Source organism: Mytilus californianus, unplaced genomic scaffold (assembly GCF_021869535.1).
Source record: "Mytilus californianus isolate M0D057914Y unplaced genomic scaffold, xbMytCali1.0.p SCAF_13, whole genome shotgun sequence".
NCBI classification, from domain to species: domain Eukaryota; kingdom Metazoa; phylum Mollusca; class Bivalvia; order Mytilida; family Mytilidae; genus Mytilus; species Mytilus californianus.
In genome coordinates, this window is record NW_026262615.1 from 5,637,631 (window position 1) to 5,652,696 (window position 15,066).

Genomic DNA, 15,066 nt, shown 5'->3' on the forward strand with positions numbered 1-15,066 from the left:
ACGTTGTGTTCCGAATTATTTCCGACTCAGAACAAACCCCTAACCCTTTGAATTTAAATGTTGCTCCTATATACCTTACTATCGTGAATTTTCAATGTTTCATGTATATTTCAGGTCAGATCCCAGGGCATACTATGTGTTCAAAATTATAAAAACGTAGAAAATTCATGATTCATGTACGTGTAATATGTCTCAAGAAAATGGATTGAAGGCATATTAATTATCAAATTATTTATTTGTACAAAAAAAAAACATAGGCAATGAAAACCGTGTGTGCGCCAAGAAAGGTCAATACGTATGACTCAACTCGGAGGCTGATTTAGGGGCAGGCTGTCCAGATCCCTCCTTATGGAACTACATATGGTTAATTTTGACTTTTATTTACTTGTTTCACTTACCCGAATAATTCAGTCGTTATATTCCGCTGATCTACGATTATTTCATTAACAAGTATATAGAAGAGATCGATTACGGAGAGAGACTGAATTTTTCGGGGTTAGTTCCACTCCGACCTTTTTTTAGTTTATACAATAAAGCAAGTCTATTTAATCCATTTCTCCGCTGTTTTCGTTATATATAGCACTTTTGTCATACTAAGTTAGGTTTCAAAGAGTGGATCATTAATATGAACATGTCGGGGTCTTTTAGAGCTGACAATGCGGTATGGGCTTTGCTCATTGTTGAAGGCCGTACGGCGACCTATAGTTGTTAATTTCTGTGTCATTTTTGGTCTCTTGTGGAGAGTTGTCTCATTGCCAATCATACCACATCTTCTTTTTTTATATATAATAACAATATCATAATTACAAATACTAATTCTCCTTACGTCATCCGAGAATACACGTGTCTTTTCTTTAGGCTAAAGTAGATGGTCAGATATATATATGGAATTTTGAAAGGACCTTGACTGGCTACACAGCTCTTGCACGATCTGATCGATGGTCAGAAAGATGACCGGACAAGTTCTAAGTGCACACAAATGGTCACATGTCATGAATATCCATGAACGTACATCGAACTAAATTTTATATATACGAATCCTTGCAGTACCACAGGTGTCCTTGTGTAATGAAATTTTAGGGTATTGGTGCATAGTCAAGTGATTAGATAAACTTGGATAATCAATGAGAGAGAATTAATGACCATTTTAAGTTAATCCAGGGACTTTCTATTGATTGTTGTTTGCTTTACGCTGCATTAGCACAAAAATGCAATATCGCGGCGAGAGCTTATATTTTTACAATTTAAGGTATATTTTTAAAATCAGACAAAAATGTCCTTCAATAAACTAAAATTCTAGACTAAAGGGACTTTCTATACTAACGGGATAAGATAAGATAAAACTTTTTTTTTATTAAATAATGAAAGCTTTTTCAGATAAAGGGAGTGTCGGACATAGTTTTAACTCTAAATGAAACTGTTCTTTAATTCATAAATAATAAAACATAAAGTTAAAGGCATTTTAGACCCTTCCTACAAACGGAAAAGACGAGCATGAAAAATAAGTGAAAGGGGGGTGGGCATAAGTGACTGGTTACGAATTAATTTTAATAGTAGTTCACCGTGCAAGAAGTTTTAAAGTACTAATGGAATAGTGTGACAGAAGCGGATTTAAAGGGGGCCAGGTACCCCTTTTCTTGAAAAAAAATTTGGTTGATTATACATGTATTGGGAATCACTGAAGCATGACTGAAGCGACCCCCTCTTAGGCATTCAGTGCATATGAAAATTTCTGGATCCGCCACTGGTGTGCTAGCTTATAAATGATATATTTTTTACTTCCTTTGTTTTTTTTAATCCTTACTCCGTCTTTGTGAAATAATCGAGACTTCATCAGGTATACACGCGGAGAAATAAAATATTGAAGTGATTTGAGTACCGATATATGAAATGTCTCCTTGGTAGCTGGTATCCCTTGTGGGATTAATAAATTGAACTCATGTGTGCCGGAATAGGTAATTAATATATTTTATTTTTTATTATTTGTCAACTTATGGTACGGTAATAACTTTTTATGTTTTTATTTTCCTTTTTTTTCAATTTCAATTTGCCCTTCGTTCTGTGAACAAAATAATGCGGCTACACATTTTAAGACAAAACACACTTATAGTTCGACTAACACTTTGACTTATTGTACTCACTTAGTATCAGATAAACGAGATGCATGCTCCTTAAAATCATTTCAGATCTTCTATGGAATTTTTAATTCACCAGTAAATCAGAAATGTCCATCTTAAACATTTCTTTTTTCCTTGGATGTTATATCATTTTAAATATCTAACAAGGCACATAAAAAATTCTAGTTTTTTTGCGATGTCCAATATTACGTGCGATGATGCGTAGCTGCATGGAAGTTACTACATGAATTACATCATTTTGATTATCTTTGAAATCACTCACACGTGGCGGTGTACACATTACACTCAATATACGACTTAAAATACCTGGGGCAATTTATACTTCCGTTTATTGTCCCTTTACTAGCCAGTGTACCTGTGTAAGGTTATAGATGTAATTTTACATCTATGGTAAGATGTATCTCTGACTCCAAAACAGTTGAGTGCGAATCCCGGATTTTGACAAAGAATGTTGGAGGACGAAAAGACAACATTCGAAATGAGATTTATGTATAAAGTTTATATTATGCATATATACCATTGAAGCAGCCTCTGATAAATTGTCATCTAAGACGGTATAAATTAAAATTCTGTTGACATGGCACGAAGAGGAGTTGAGAAATATGCGACACATTTTATTCAATGTCCTCACAAAGGTAGTTTATTTTACATGTTCTCGGACATTAAATATATTTCTTGTGTGACAGTTTGCTGACTGTTAACACCATGTTCAATTTATCTTAATTGACAAACATTTTGATAAGGTTCCATCATTCGAAAATAAGTTATTAAAATCTCAGTAGGTTCAAAACTACTAAATTTTATCACACAGAATGCAACAAATAAAGGTTACAGAAATTGGCTCTACCACTTCACACTTTGGCAATTGAAAATAAAATCTAATCAGTCAAATTCTCAGTATCACAACTTCATTTAACTGCAGTAGATATTGTCTTTCAAGATAACTGAATAAAATAAATATTCTTTAAAACAAGAGTGTAGGGAGTCTATTTCCTACCGACTCGCATGAACAATTTTCATTTTTTTTATATACTGCCTGAATGACATGACTCGAGAAATATTTGTCACTGGACATCAATTTAAAAATTAAAAAGAAAACAAAGAACTCGAAATTAAGGATCTGTATGACACCGTACGGCCCTTCTCAGACAGTGAGCAAAACTCATACCATATAGAATTTATAAAATGCCCCGACATGACATAATTTGGAAAAATTAAAAAGACAACACCTTTAAAAATTACAAGCTCCTGACTTGCCAGGACAGTCATAGAATGAGGAGGGTTTAAACCTATTTGAGATAGCTCAACCCTCATGCGGTCACCAATCCTGGAATGTAAGACTGAGAAAATCCATATCCTTTGCTTTATAGGATAAGACTGGGCCTCCCCCAACCTGGACAGTGAGGTAATAACATGCACAAATTGTGAAAATTAAAGTTAAAATCAATAAGAATCATTGGATCTAGTGTAACCAAGTTATAAACAGTCAGAGAAAAATCATGAACTTGTGTGATACCAAAATATACGTACATAAAATCAAGAGAAAAAAAGGCACGACCATAAGTATGCATTAAAGCATTCTATGTATGTAGCAGGGAATTTATGTTTTTTTTTGTTCACATCTCATCCTTTTTTTTTCATTCATTTCCAATGTTTGTCGACTTGATATATAGCCTGGTTAAGGATGTACTTATGTGATGTTTATGAATTTGTGTATAGCTTGTTATGTTTCTTTACAAAAGCTTCTCCGACTTATAGTATCTATCTATCTATACTACTTAAACGAGAAGACCTCATTTTGTTAGTCGCTTCTCTTCCTTCCACAATAAGTTAATCATCATGACTCTGTGTTCTATAGGTTCCATGCATAGTTGCATTTGTCATCTATTCTTATGATTCTACTAGTACTGTTTGGGTTATTTTAGGAGAAATCAATTTAGCAGTGATTGCCGTGTAGAAGAAACTTGGAATTGATAGTTCATATCAAATATACTTTATTGATAATAAATGTATGTTCATAGTATACAGAAACGCCAAAATAATGGTATTTAACAGAAAACAAAAAAAATAACGCACTTTGGAGAAAAGGGAGAGGGCTTGAAAAAAATTGTCCCGTCTCCAGGAGTCCCTATGAATTTTGATACCTTTTCTGAAATTATCCAGATTTATAAAAAGAGATGGACCATTTTGTACATATACCAAGGGGAAACTTCGTGCAAAGCATTATTATTTATAGTTTAATTGAATTTAGTAGAAAAAGAAAATTTGGTGAAAATAAAACCAAGATTTTTTTTAAAAATCCACAGATTTTAAGACCGAGATTTTTATACGATTCCAATTTTTTTGGGGGGGGGTCGTATAATGGTATGATGTGGTTGTTGTCGTCTACGTCATCTGAAGACACATTTGTAGTTTCTGGACTATAACTTGTGTGTAAGTGTATGGATCTCTCTGACATTGTACCACAAAGTTCCATATCACAAAAGGAAGGCTGTGATTGAGTTTGGGGGTAATTGCCCCATTCATGAAGGAATTCGGGGCCATAAAAGGGTCAAAAAACATTTTTTTAGTTATTCTAGTTTTTCAGACAATAACTTGTGTTTAAGTCACTGTATGGATCTTTCTGAAATTGTACTACAGGAAAACTGGGATCAAGTGTTGAGGTTATTGCTCCAAAGGGCGGGGGGGGGGGGGGGGTTGTGAGTTCAAAAAGTTTGCAGGTTTCCAATTTTTTTTTAAGGAGTTTAATTTTTTTTTCAAAATTTTTCAAATTTTAAAATATTTCAAAAGTTTCAAGAAGAAATCTTTAATTGCACAGTATTGCCCAATAGATTTGAAAGACCTTTACACATGTTTTGTGTCAGAAACCTATATTATGTCAAAAATTTGATCACAATCCAAATTCAGACAGTAATAAGCTTGAATATTGTGTCAAAATTTGCCCCAACTGTTCATGGTTCAACTTCTGCGGTCATATCAGGCTGCGCTCAGCGCCAAAGCATTTTATTTTTGTTATAATATTTTAAACATATATAACTCAATTAAAAAAATCATTGCTAGCACTGAATGCAATAATGCTTCATCAATAAAGCATCAAATCGCCAAATATGACAGTACAAGGGAAAAGCTGTGGATTTTCTAAAAAAAAATCCATATGTTTAGCATTTAATCAACACAAGGGTACATAATCCTTAAAAGCCTTTGAGAACGTAACTTTATAGCAAGGAACTATAATGTATGCAGATTTTCTTTGAACACATACGAAGGTCTTGAATATTGGTTGGGGGGGGGGGAGGTCTTTCAATCCTAATTGTCTTTTAATTTGTTAGTCATCTGTTTTTCTCTATTCTTCATATTTTTTTCTCATTATTCTGTATTCTTTATTTTCTTGGCGTCTATTTTTCTTTATTTTCTGGTCCTATGTTGTGCACTTTTTGTCCATTTGTGTTCTCTATTCTTCTATAAATCCTATCCAGACCCTCACAAACATACATAATCAATAAGTTACGCTCCTATTACCTAACCCCACTTGACATGGATATAGATAATTGTCATCCATGGGGTTTTCTCATCCGTTTTGAATATAACATTGCTATTAAAACGGGTACGTTATAAAAAAAGAAGACGTGGTATGATTGCCAATAAGACAACTCTCCACAAGAGAAATGACACAGAAATTAACAACTATAGGTCACTGTACGGCCTTCAACAATGAGCACAGCCAATATTGTATAGCCAACTTTAAAAGGACAACATACTAGGAGTCCATTACATCAGATATAACATATAGAGATGTATAAATACGCAGTCACGTATACGTCCGATGCTAAATTGTTGACTTTGTTGGAAGGCAAAATGATTAGCCCTATACTGACTGGAACTAGTATATATATAACTGAAACTAGATGAAAATCAAGGAATCTACACATGCTGTATAATAGCAAATCTGAACGGAACCAAAACGCATGTTTGTAAAAAAATAAATAATATACAACTTACATTTCAGCAACTGTTATATTAGTAATTATTAATGATGTAGTTCGTGAATAAATTGTCCTACACAGTGGAACAAATGGACAGTCTAAGTACGTTAATGTCTGGATTAATATTTCTGCAAAGACGTTGTCATTTTATTGTTTCCATTAACCGACTTAAATAAAAATCAAATTATAACTTTGTAATGATTATAAATGTTTACCTTTTGAAATAAATTTTGGTTTATTGAATATATTTACGGGAAAAAAAGAACTCAAATGTTTTATTTCCATGTATTTTATGACATATGAAAAAACATCTTTGTGTAAAAGAAAAATCGAATCACATCAAATTTTGATCGGCCGTAAATTAAACTTCACATCACTTTATTTATATCACAAATCAATTTACAAAAACTTCTCAACGATGTCATAATAGAAAGCACGAGTGATCTATCTGGCGGACCAACTTGTGGCTAATGATTGACAGGTATGATTAGATCTTGAGGCTCCTATGGGGAACGTGGTGTCGAAAGGAAAATAGAAGATTATTCAATTATAATTTTTAGGACTGGTACGAAATGTGATCTGATATGGAAAATTTTGAGTTCTTTTAATAGCACAAAGAAATAAGACGTTAGAAGGGTAACAATTGTGTAACTATAAACCAATGACTCGTATGTAATTTATGGGAAAGATTTTATCAAAAGTTTGTTGAAAACTTTCAATTTCAAACCTTCTTGGTTGGAATGAATATGATCGATTTATATGCAAATAGGTTTTATTATATAATATATTTAAATTATCTTCATTAATTACAATACAATATATAACATGTATCTATGATATCCTCCATAACGACTAAATATATGTAAAGGGAAAATTAAATTCTGATCAATCGGGTACAGATTGATTTACAACCTTCCACTGGTATTGCACAAGCAATATCACAGCAGGTGTTAAATACACTAGGACAAGTGTCAGATCAGTTTGACATCCTGCCCGAATACGGTATCTTCCGGAGACTCTATTAGTACAAGGACTGATTTTTTTTCTAAACATGACAATTGTGAAGAATTTTTTAAAGAGAGAACAAAGTTTCTGACCCAAACTATCGATTCACATTATGAATCTATCATGAATAGTAGATTAGTTTACGTTTTTTAACGTAAATACGATTTCCATTCATATATTAAAAAAATTGTAGTTGTCTATAGCAAAGATAACACGTGTATTCATCTTGTTCATTGGTCACATTTAAATAGATTTTTCTTTAATGAACAATGACAACATTTGATATTTAAATCTTAAGTAACTTTATTATCAAAAACACCGTTTTATCTCGACCGAAAAGGGAAATAAGATAGTTTTTTTAATCTGACTGTAAACATTGTATATATCACAACGATCTATTAATAACCGTCGCCTAGCATAACGGATTCTATAATCAGCTATGTACAACGATCTATTAATAACCGTTGCTCACGCATCACTGGTTCTATCATTGACTCAATACACACCCGTTTTATCGGACAAACGGCTAATTCCCGCCGACACGGAAAATCTCCGGATAACATGCATAATATTCTGTAATACAGCAAATTTACGATGAACCCCTAATTATTATCCGTTTCGCGGAGATTAGCCAAAAATCGCGGGCATTTTCCAAATAGGTCTACCAGTGTATGATATTTAGAGAGAAAAAAAATTTTTCCGTTATGCCTTATATGATTTAAATTATAATAGATAAATAAACACTTTAAATCACAAAAATGATCAGCAAGGCAAGATACTACAAAAAATGTATTAAAAAGTCAAATTTTGCCGATATAATAGTAGACAGCTGTCACTCTTCATAGGAGTGATTGCCCTTAAATGAGGTTTTTTTTTACCCTCTTTTGTGTTTTGAGCAAAAACTAAAGAAGATAGAGAGAAACTAAACAGACTAAAAGATCAGTAATACAAGATAAACAAAATAGAGATTTTTGTCATGAAGTCTATTCTGGTCTACAATGTTGGAGAGTGTCCTTTGTTTGATATGCACATAGACCAAGGTGAGTGACACAGGCTCTTTAGATCCACTTGTGTATATACTGTGAACTAATTAATTTTTTAAAAGCAATTTGTTAATGTGAAGTTGGTGAGTAGATATAAAACATGATTATGATATAAAAAGAGATGTGGTATGATTGCCAATCTACACCAGAAACATTTTTAATCATTGCTACTTTGTCAATCTTGGGTCTTTTCTTGAATAAATAAATCAGCAAAGTTTGAAATCCACAAAAATGACAGCCTTCAACAATGAGAAAAATATCCACCAGAGTCTACATGACATGGATGTAAGCAAAAATATGTCACTGTACAGCCTTCAACAATGAGACAAATATCCACAAGAGTCTACATGACATGGATGTGAGCAAATATATGTGAAGGTAATCAGATTTAACAAAAATTTAGAATATTGAAACATGAAACCTTTTTGTGGATATTGTTACCTTAGTAACTTTTCTCTGAAAATCTGGAAATATAGACTATTAATCTGTTAAAGGTTGAAGAAAATGTAAATGTTGAAAAAGTAGATCCCTACGTCAACTGTGAGAAGAATCTGTTACATCACATTATAAAAATGCAGTCTGTGTTAGATGAAAGGCTGGATTTGATAGAGGAACAAGTATCAGGTAAGACACCTACTTCATTTTTGCCGATAATTTGAACTTGACTTTGTTAAATATGTTGAATGAACTTAAAATGTTGGACAATGTTCTCAGACTACTAAACAGAAAGATTTGATATTTATTTACTAGCTTATCTGTGATAAGTTGTGACCTGTGAGCATTGTCCTGATCTGTCAGACAACTAATTCCTGTTGTATTATACTTTGGATTACAAGTGGGGATAAGTTTAGCAGGACATTGTTTGCATTTTTGTTCTGTTTGCTATGAGTTTTTTTGCAGACATGGAGGGTAAATTTTTCATTTCTCCATAAAACCTCAATTCTTTAAGCTGTTAAATGGGTAGTGAACATTGAATAAACCTTTAATTAAAAGATTGTATACACTAACATTAATGTTCATGAACATTTTCAGCAGAATTCTAAGTTTATAACAAACCTTTGTAAATTGTCTGTTAATTAATTTTGAAATTACAAGAAAGTAAGGTTTCAACTCCCTCAGGCAAATTTGGCTATATTTTTAGGTCCCTTTTGGTCATATAGCTCTTCAACTGCTTAGGTTATTATACATTCTTGGCTTTCAAATATTAGGCTTTGAGCGTTCCTGGTGAAGGTAAATCCAGAAAAGCGCTTCAGACGCATGAAATTTATAACGTGTTGTTTTCACTTTTTATACAATGAAAAAAATGAAAAGACAATAAGGCACATAAAGAACTTTCAAATATGATTAATGGCATACTTAAAACGTATATTAGAATTACAAAAGTCAAACAGGAAACAAAAAACAATGAATGAAATCATAAAAAAACATATTTTTTGTGGTTGTATTAGCAGTCAACGACAAAATTGAACCAAACAGACAGTTAATGACGAATAGCTATTCAATATTCAGCTCTTGTTAATATTTGAAGCCGATAAAAACATTCATATAAATATTTCAACTATTGTTTCAAAATGGTAGCTAATGCTCTTTTTTTTTTTAAATTGCTTATTTAATTGTATGGTATAAAGCTCCTTACATGTTGCTTCTACTTGCAGCTTTGGAAAGTACTGATACTGAAGATAATCCGTCGGACATATTATCTGACCTGCCATCAATCAAGAAATCACTTCACATGTTACAGAACGATCTCGTCAAAGTGGGAAGGATGGCAGCTTATCATAGATGATACGAGATTATTCATGTTATTGGGAGATATAGAGATAATTATACAGGAACTTGTGTAGGAATGCCTATGCTTGCAGTGTGATGTGTGGGATATACGGGGTAGAAAAATGGGGATGTGAAATATAGGGGGTAAGCAAGGTTGGGATGTGGGATTTGGGTGGTAAAAAAGTGGGATATGGGATATACTGGAGTAGGATTAAAAAAAAGTGGAATCTGGGTAATAGAAGAAAAAGTGGGAATTGGGAAATAAGCACCCCTGTGTCACCCCCTCTGAAGTGTAAAGAGTATTTATTGCTTTGTTGGTAGTAATTTTACAAATTTTAATTTAATTTCATCCGAAAAAAGGAAAATATTGACCTGTAATTTATACTATATTGTTTTTTGTTGTCACTATGGAAAAGAAACTGAAACTGAACCATTAATGACAATGGACAAGCAAGTTGGACTAGTTACCAGGGGAATTAACAACTATATGGATCATTGATGTATAAGATATTTTATATAATATTTATACTAAGTTGCTTAAATCCAGGTTATTTTAGACTCTGTTGGATTGTAACTGTTGTCTCATTGGTAATCATACCACATCGTCTTATAGTTCATTATTATAAATAGTGCTATTTTTATTTCTACAAGCATAATTTACAACAGTTTCAAATTTTCAATATTTTGTAGCATATATGTGCTTAGTTTAGTGTGATGTCCATTTTCACTGAACCAGTACACAATTTTATTTAGGGGCCAGCTGAGGACCACCTCTGGGTGCGGGATTTTCTCGCTGCGTTGAAGACCTATTGGTTGCCTTCGGTTGTTATCTGCTCTTTGGTCGGGTTGTTGTCTCTTTGACATATTCCCCATTGCCATTCTCAATTTTATGATCTGCACAATCAATAAGGATTTGGTATATTGTAATTTTGTATTATAAGAAAATAATGACTTGTTAGTTTTACCACTTTCTACATTTTTTGTTTAAATTTTTGAACTAACTTAAATAATGCCATCACATGAGTTAGTATTGAAGAAAAATTTTGACCAGACTGCAGATTGCTGTGGAAATAAAGGGAGGTAATTATAGACGATCAAGGACTACTTCATATTTTAATTAGCTGGTAGCACTGATTATTTATACTCTTGGTATTGATGAAACAAATCTTAGACATATCTCAACCAAAAAGTTTTTCTGCTTGAATCTGGTTCAACTTGATAATACATGTATACACAAAAAATGAAAATTTTATTATATTAAGGTATCTGAATAATTTTTTGGAATTCTTGTTTTTCTTTATAATGTTAAAAATTATCAATATATGTACCATACTGTGGATTCGTTATTATTTGTTGGATAAAAAAGGGGAACCAGAAATTTAAATGTGAAACGAATTACAAATTTTTGATTGAAATGTATTCAGACTTTATATCAAAACTACAAAATCAAATGTCCACAAAAAGTTTATCTCAATCCACTTGAATTGGTACCCAAGAAAGTAAATGAATCCACCATATTGGCACATCACAGAGCCTGAAATTGTTTATTTATCGTATGTTCTTGTAAGAGGCCTGCCATAATACATGAGATTATCATTGTATCGTCAATTTGTTACTTGTATGTTCTTTCTCACTTTTCTTTACACTTTCATCTTTACCATATGTATTCATAATGTTTGGGTGCATTTATTTATGAACAAAAGGCAGCAACTTCCGTTTAATTTCATGATTGAAATATTGTATACATTACTGTTATATGTTTATGCATTCATATTTTTTTGGGGGGGAATGGGGAGGAGTAGAGGCCCAGTACAATAGTGCTATTATGCTTTGTGTTCCACTGTATTATACATGCAATATTGTTAATTCGTAGTTCTAGGAAATAATGTCAATCATTCCAAGCATACATTTGTACTGTTAATACACTCCAATACTGTAAATTCAGAAATTATTGCATGCATTTATTATTGCGATGTTTGAAGAATGGACCACAATGGGAAATTAATTATTGCGATTTCAGGACAATCTGCATACAATTATATATATCAGAATGCCAGTTTTAATCATTGTGATTCATTCAGTCGCATTATTCACATTAAGGTGGTACCCAACACCTTGACTAATATTAATTTGGCTCGTTTAATTTTCATAAAATTTTGACAAAATGTTTACTTTGACCCTTTGACAAAAATATAAAAATTTCAAAAAATTTGAACCAACCACTTTATCAGAAAAATTTCATTGGTTATATAGCAGTTTGACAAACACTGATTTTGATCATTGAGAAGCTTAATATTTCCTTAACAATACAATGTAATTAAAACGTTTAGCTGATTTTTACAGAGTTATCTCCCTGTAGTGTTAGGTACCACCTTAATTAAAACCTCACAATAATTTCTGAATTGACAGTAGACCATTTTAGTTCAAATAAAAACTACATCTTGCAAATGTATATAGCCTGAAACAAAATATTGTAATACATATGCAGACCTGCCAACTATCCCGATTTATGGGGGATATCCCCCATGAGAGGTATAGACCTGAATTTTGAAATTCTGTATTAAATTGACTGAACACCTCAAAACAGGCATTCAAATGAGTTAAAATGGTGTTTAAGCACATACATACTCATTCAAACAATATAGTAGATGATTATGAACACTTATGACAATATAGGAGGCACATTAGGTCCTCTTGCGCTTAAAATCCTCCATGGAGATTTTGAAAAGTTGGCAGATATGCATATGACAATTTGGATATAACAAAAAATCTTCATGTCGCTACAAAAATTTAGAGTTAACTCTTGATTATAGAATAAAAAAGAAACTGTTATTTAAGAAGTATATTATAATGAGCGATAGCGAAACAAGTATATGTAATGAGTTATAGCAGTGTATTCACTAAATATTCTTATATTTTAATCTGATCTGGCATGGCTTGTCTTAATTTCGTTATAAAATCCATTAAACAAGAATGATAACCATTCAATACAGTCGATTTGTAATAAAAAAAATATACCTCAATATACATTGTATCTGTATACAACATTTATAGATAAAACATTGTATACAAGTAATATTTCATAATTTATTATTTATACTAAATATAATTCATCTTTGATACTAAAATATCTTGAAATAAGATTTTTTTACTTTATCATGTTTATAAAATAAGTTCAATACTGTCAAGCGACAAGTTACTTTTTTCAATGACATTATCAACATACTAGTCTGATTTTTTTTTTTTTTTTTTTAGCTACCAATACTAACAACTTTTCAAACAAATTACCTGTACTCATTATACAAAGCACCTCATTATCTACCTCATTAAAGCCATACCTGACCAGGTCAACATATTTGAGTGATACATTCAAGAAGATTTTCAGCATTTTGTATTGTTTAAGACAGCTTTTGAGCTAAGTTTTATTAGCATTTATGTAAATCGTAGAATCTTTGCTTGCATGTTATATATATTGTACAATGAATTTTGTACCTGTTACCCTTAAAATGTTAATTGTTTGTGTTGTTGTATAAAGATACGTCTGTTGATTATGAATTAAAATTCTTACACGCTGTTTTCTTATTCTTTGTATGTAAGCCCAGGTTTTAGTCATTTTATTGTAAGTATAACAATTTGTGACGTGTTTTAATATTGAAAGTAAATAAATTTTACACAAATTTTCTTATGTACACTTTAGGTCAGATGGATTATGCTTTTCCCTTCCGTCAATGTAAACTAAGCAAAAGTTTCAAAGTTGTGACCCTTAACTGGATTATGATGGGATAGTTCTCTTAATATAATTTTTATACAGGATGTTATTTAATGTGATATGAATATGAATCCTGTTTTGTACTAGATCAGCATGCTAAGCCAGACTTTTGACGTGCTAGTTCACAAGGTAACTTCTTCGGGAAGACATGTCACCCTATCTGGCACATATTGTTCGGTCTTTGAGCCCACCCGTCTTTGCTCTGTACTCTAATGCTAATTATACCCCACACAAAAAAGTTGCATTGGTTATGTTTTTCACCCATCCGTCGGTCCTGTTCTTGTCATTACAACTCCTCTGAAACCACACAACAGAATTTCATGAAACTTTTTTGATAATAAAGACATACTATGTAGATGTGCATATCGACAGGAATTTATGAATCTTTTTTTTTTCTACAAGTTATGCCCCTTTGAACATAGAATTTTGGCCTTAATATACTACTGCAACAGTTTGACATCGCAACTCCTCCAAAACCACACAACAGAATTTCATGAAACTTTTTTGATAATAAAGACATACTATGTAGATGTGCATATCGACAGGAATTTATGAATCTTTTTTTTTTCTACAAGTTATGCCCCTTTGAACATAGAATTTTGGCCTTAATATACTACTGCAACAGTTTGACATCGCAACTCCTCCAAAACCACACAACAGAATTTCATGAAACTTTTTTGATAATAAAGACATACTATGCAGATGTGCATATCGACAGGTATTAATGAATCTTTTTTTTTTTCTACAAGTTATGCCCCTTTGAACTTAGCATTTTGGCCTAAATATACTACTGCAACAGTTTGTCATTGCAACTCCTCTGAAACTACATTGCAACTCCTCTGAAACTACAGAACAGAATTTCATGCAACTTTTTAGTTAATGAGGACATAATATGTAGATGTGCATATACACAAGAACTTTTTATCAGTTGACTTTTGTAGGAGTTATGAGTCTTTGAACTTAGGAATCTGGTGAGATTTTGTTTGCCCAGTGACTATATGGGGGTGTAGGGTATGTGAGGATGCTCACAAAAGTTCTTTAATTGGAGAAGCAGCAAATACTGATTTTAAAGTCTTTGGTTTGACCCATCTAGGGATCGAACCTGCGACCTCCTACACTCTAAGTGAGCACAAGACCATTGATGCAGTGAAACTATGAAGTCTCCAGTGAAAACAATAAATTGTACAGAAACCTTGAATGCAGTTTCTACAAAAACTTGACTATTAAAAATGAGCTATTAAAATATGTCATTATCCTTGTCTGTATCAGAGGTAATGCCAATGACCACATTGCTAATATTCACTATTAAAACCAAAATTATTATTTTGGAATGTTTCTGCATATGAAAAACAAGTAAA

General features: G+C 32.2%; 1 protein-coding gene across 5 annotated transcripts in view; it reads left to right on the plus strand.

Annotated features, from left to right (window-relative positions):
• LOC127723057 (PHD finger protein 20-like protein 1) overlaps positions 1–13,513 on the plus strand; it is a 59,165-nt gene extending 45,652 nt beyond the window's left edge. For all 5 annotated transcript variants that reach the window (XM_052229493.1, XM_052229494.1, XM_052229492.1 and 2 more), the window contains 2 exons: positions 8,664–8,793; positions 9,825–13,513. In XM_052229493.1, coding sequence (XP_052085453.1) covers positions 8,664–8,793; positions 9,825–9,955 — 261 coding nt within the window. In that variant the 3' untranslated portion in view covers positions 9,956–13,513. The remainder of the gene's footprint in view (positions 1–8,663; positions 8,794–9,824) is intronic.
• Positions 13,514–15,066: the final 1,553 nt, after the last annotated feature.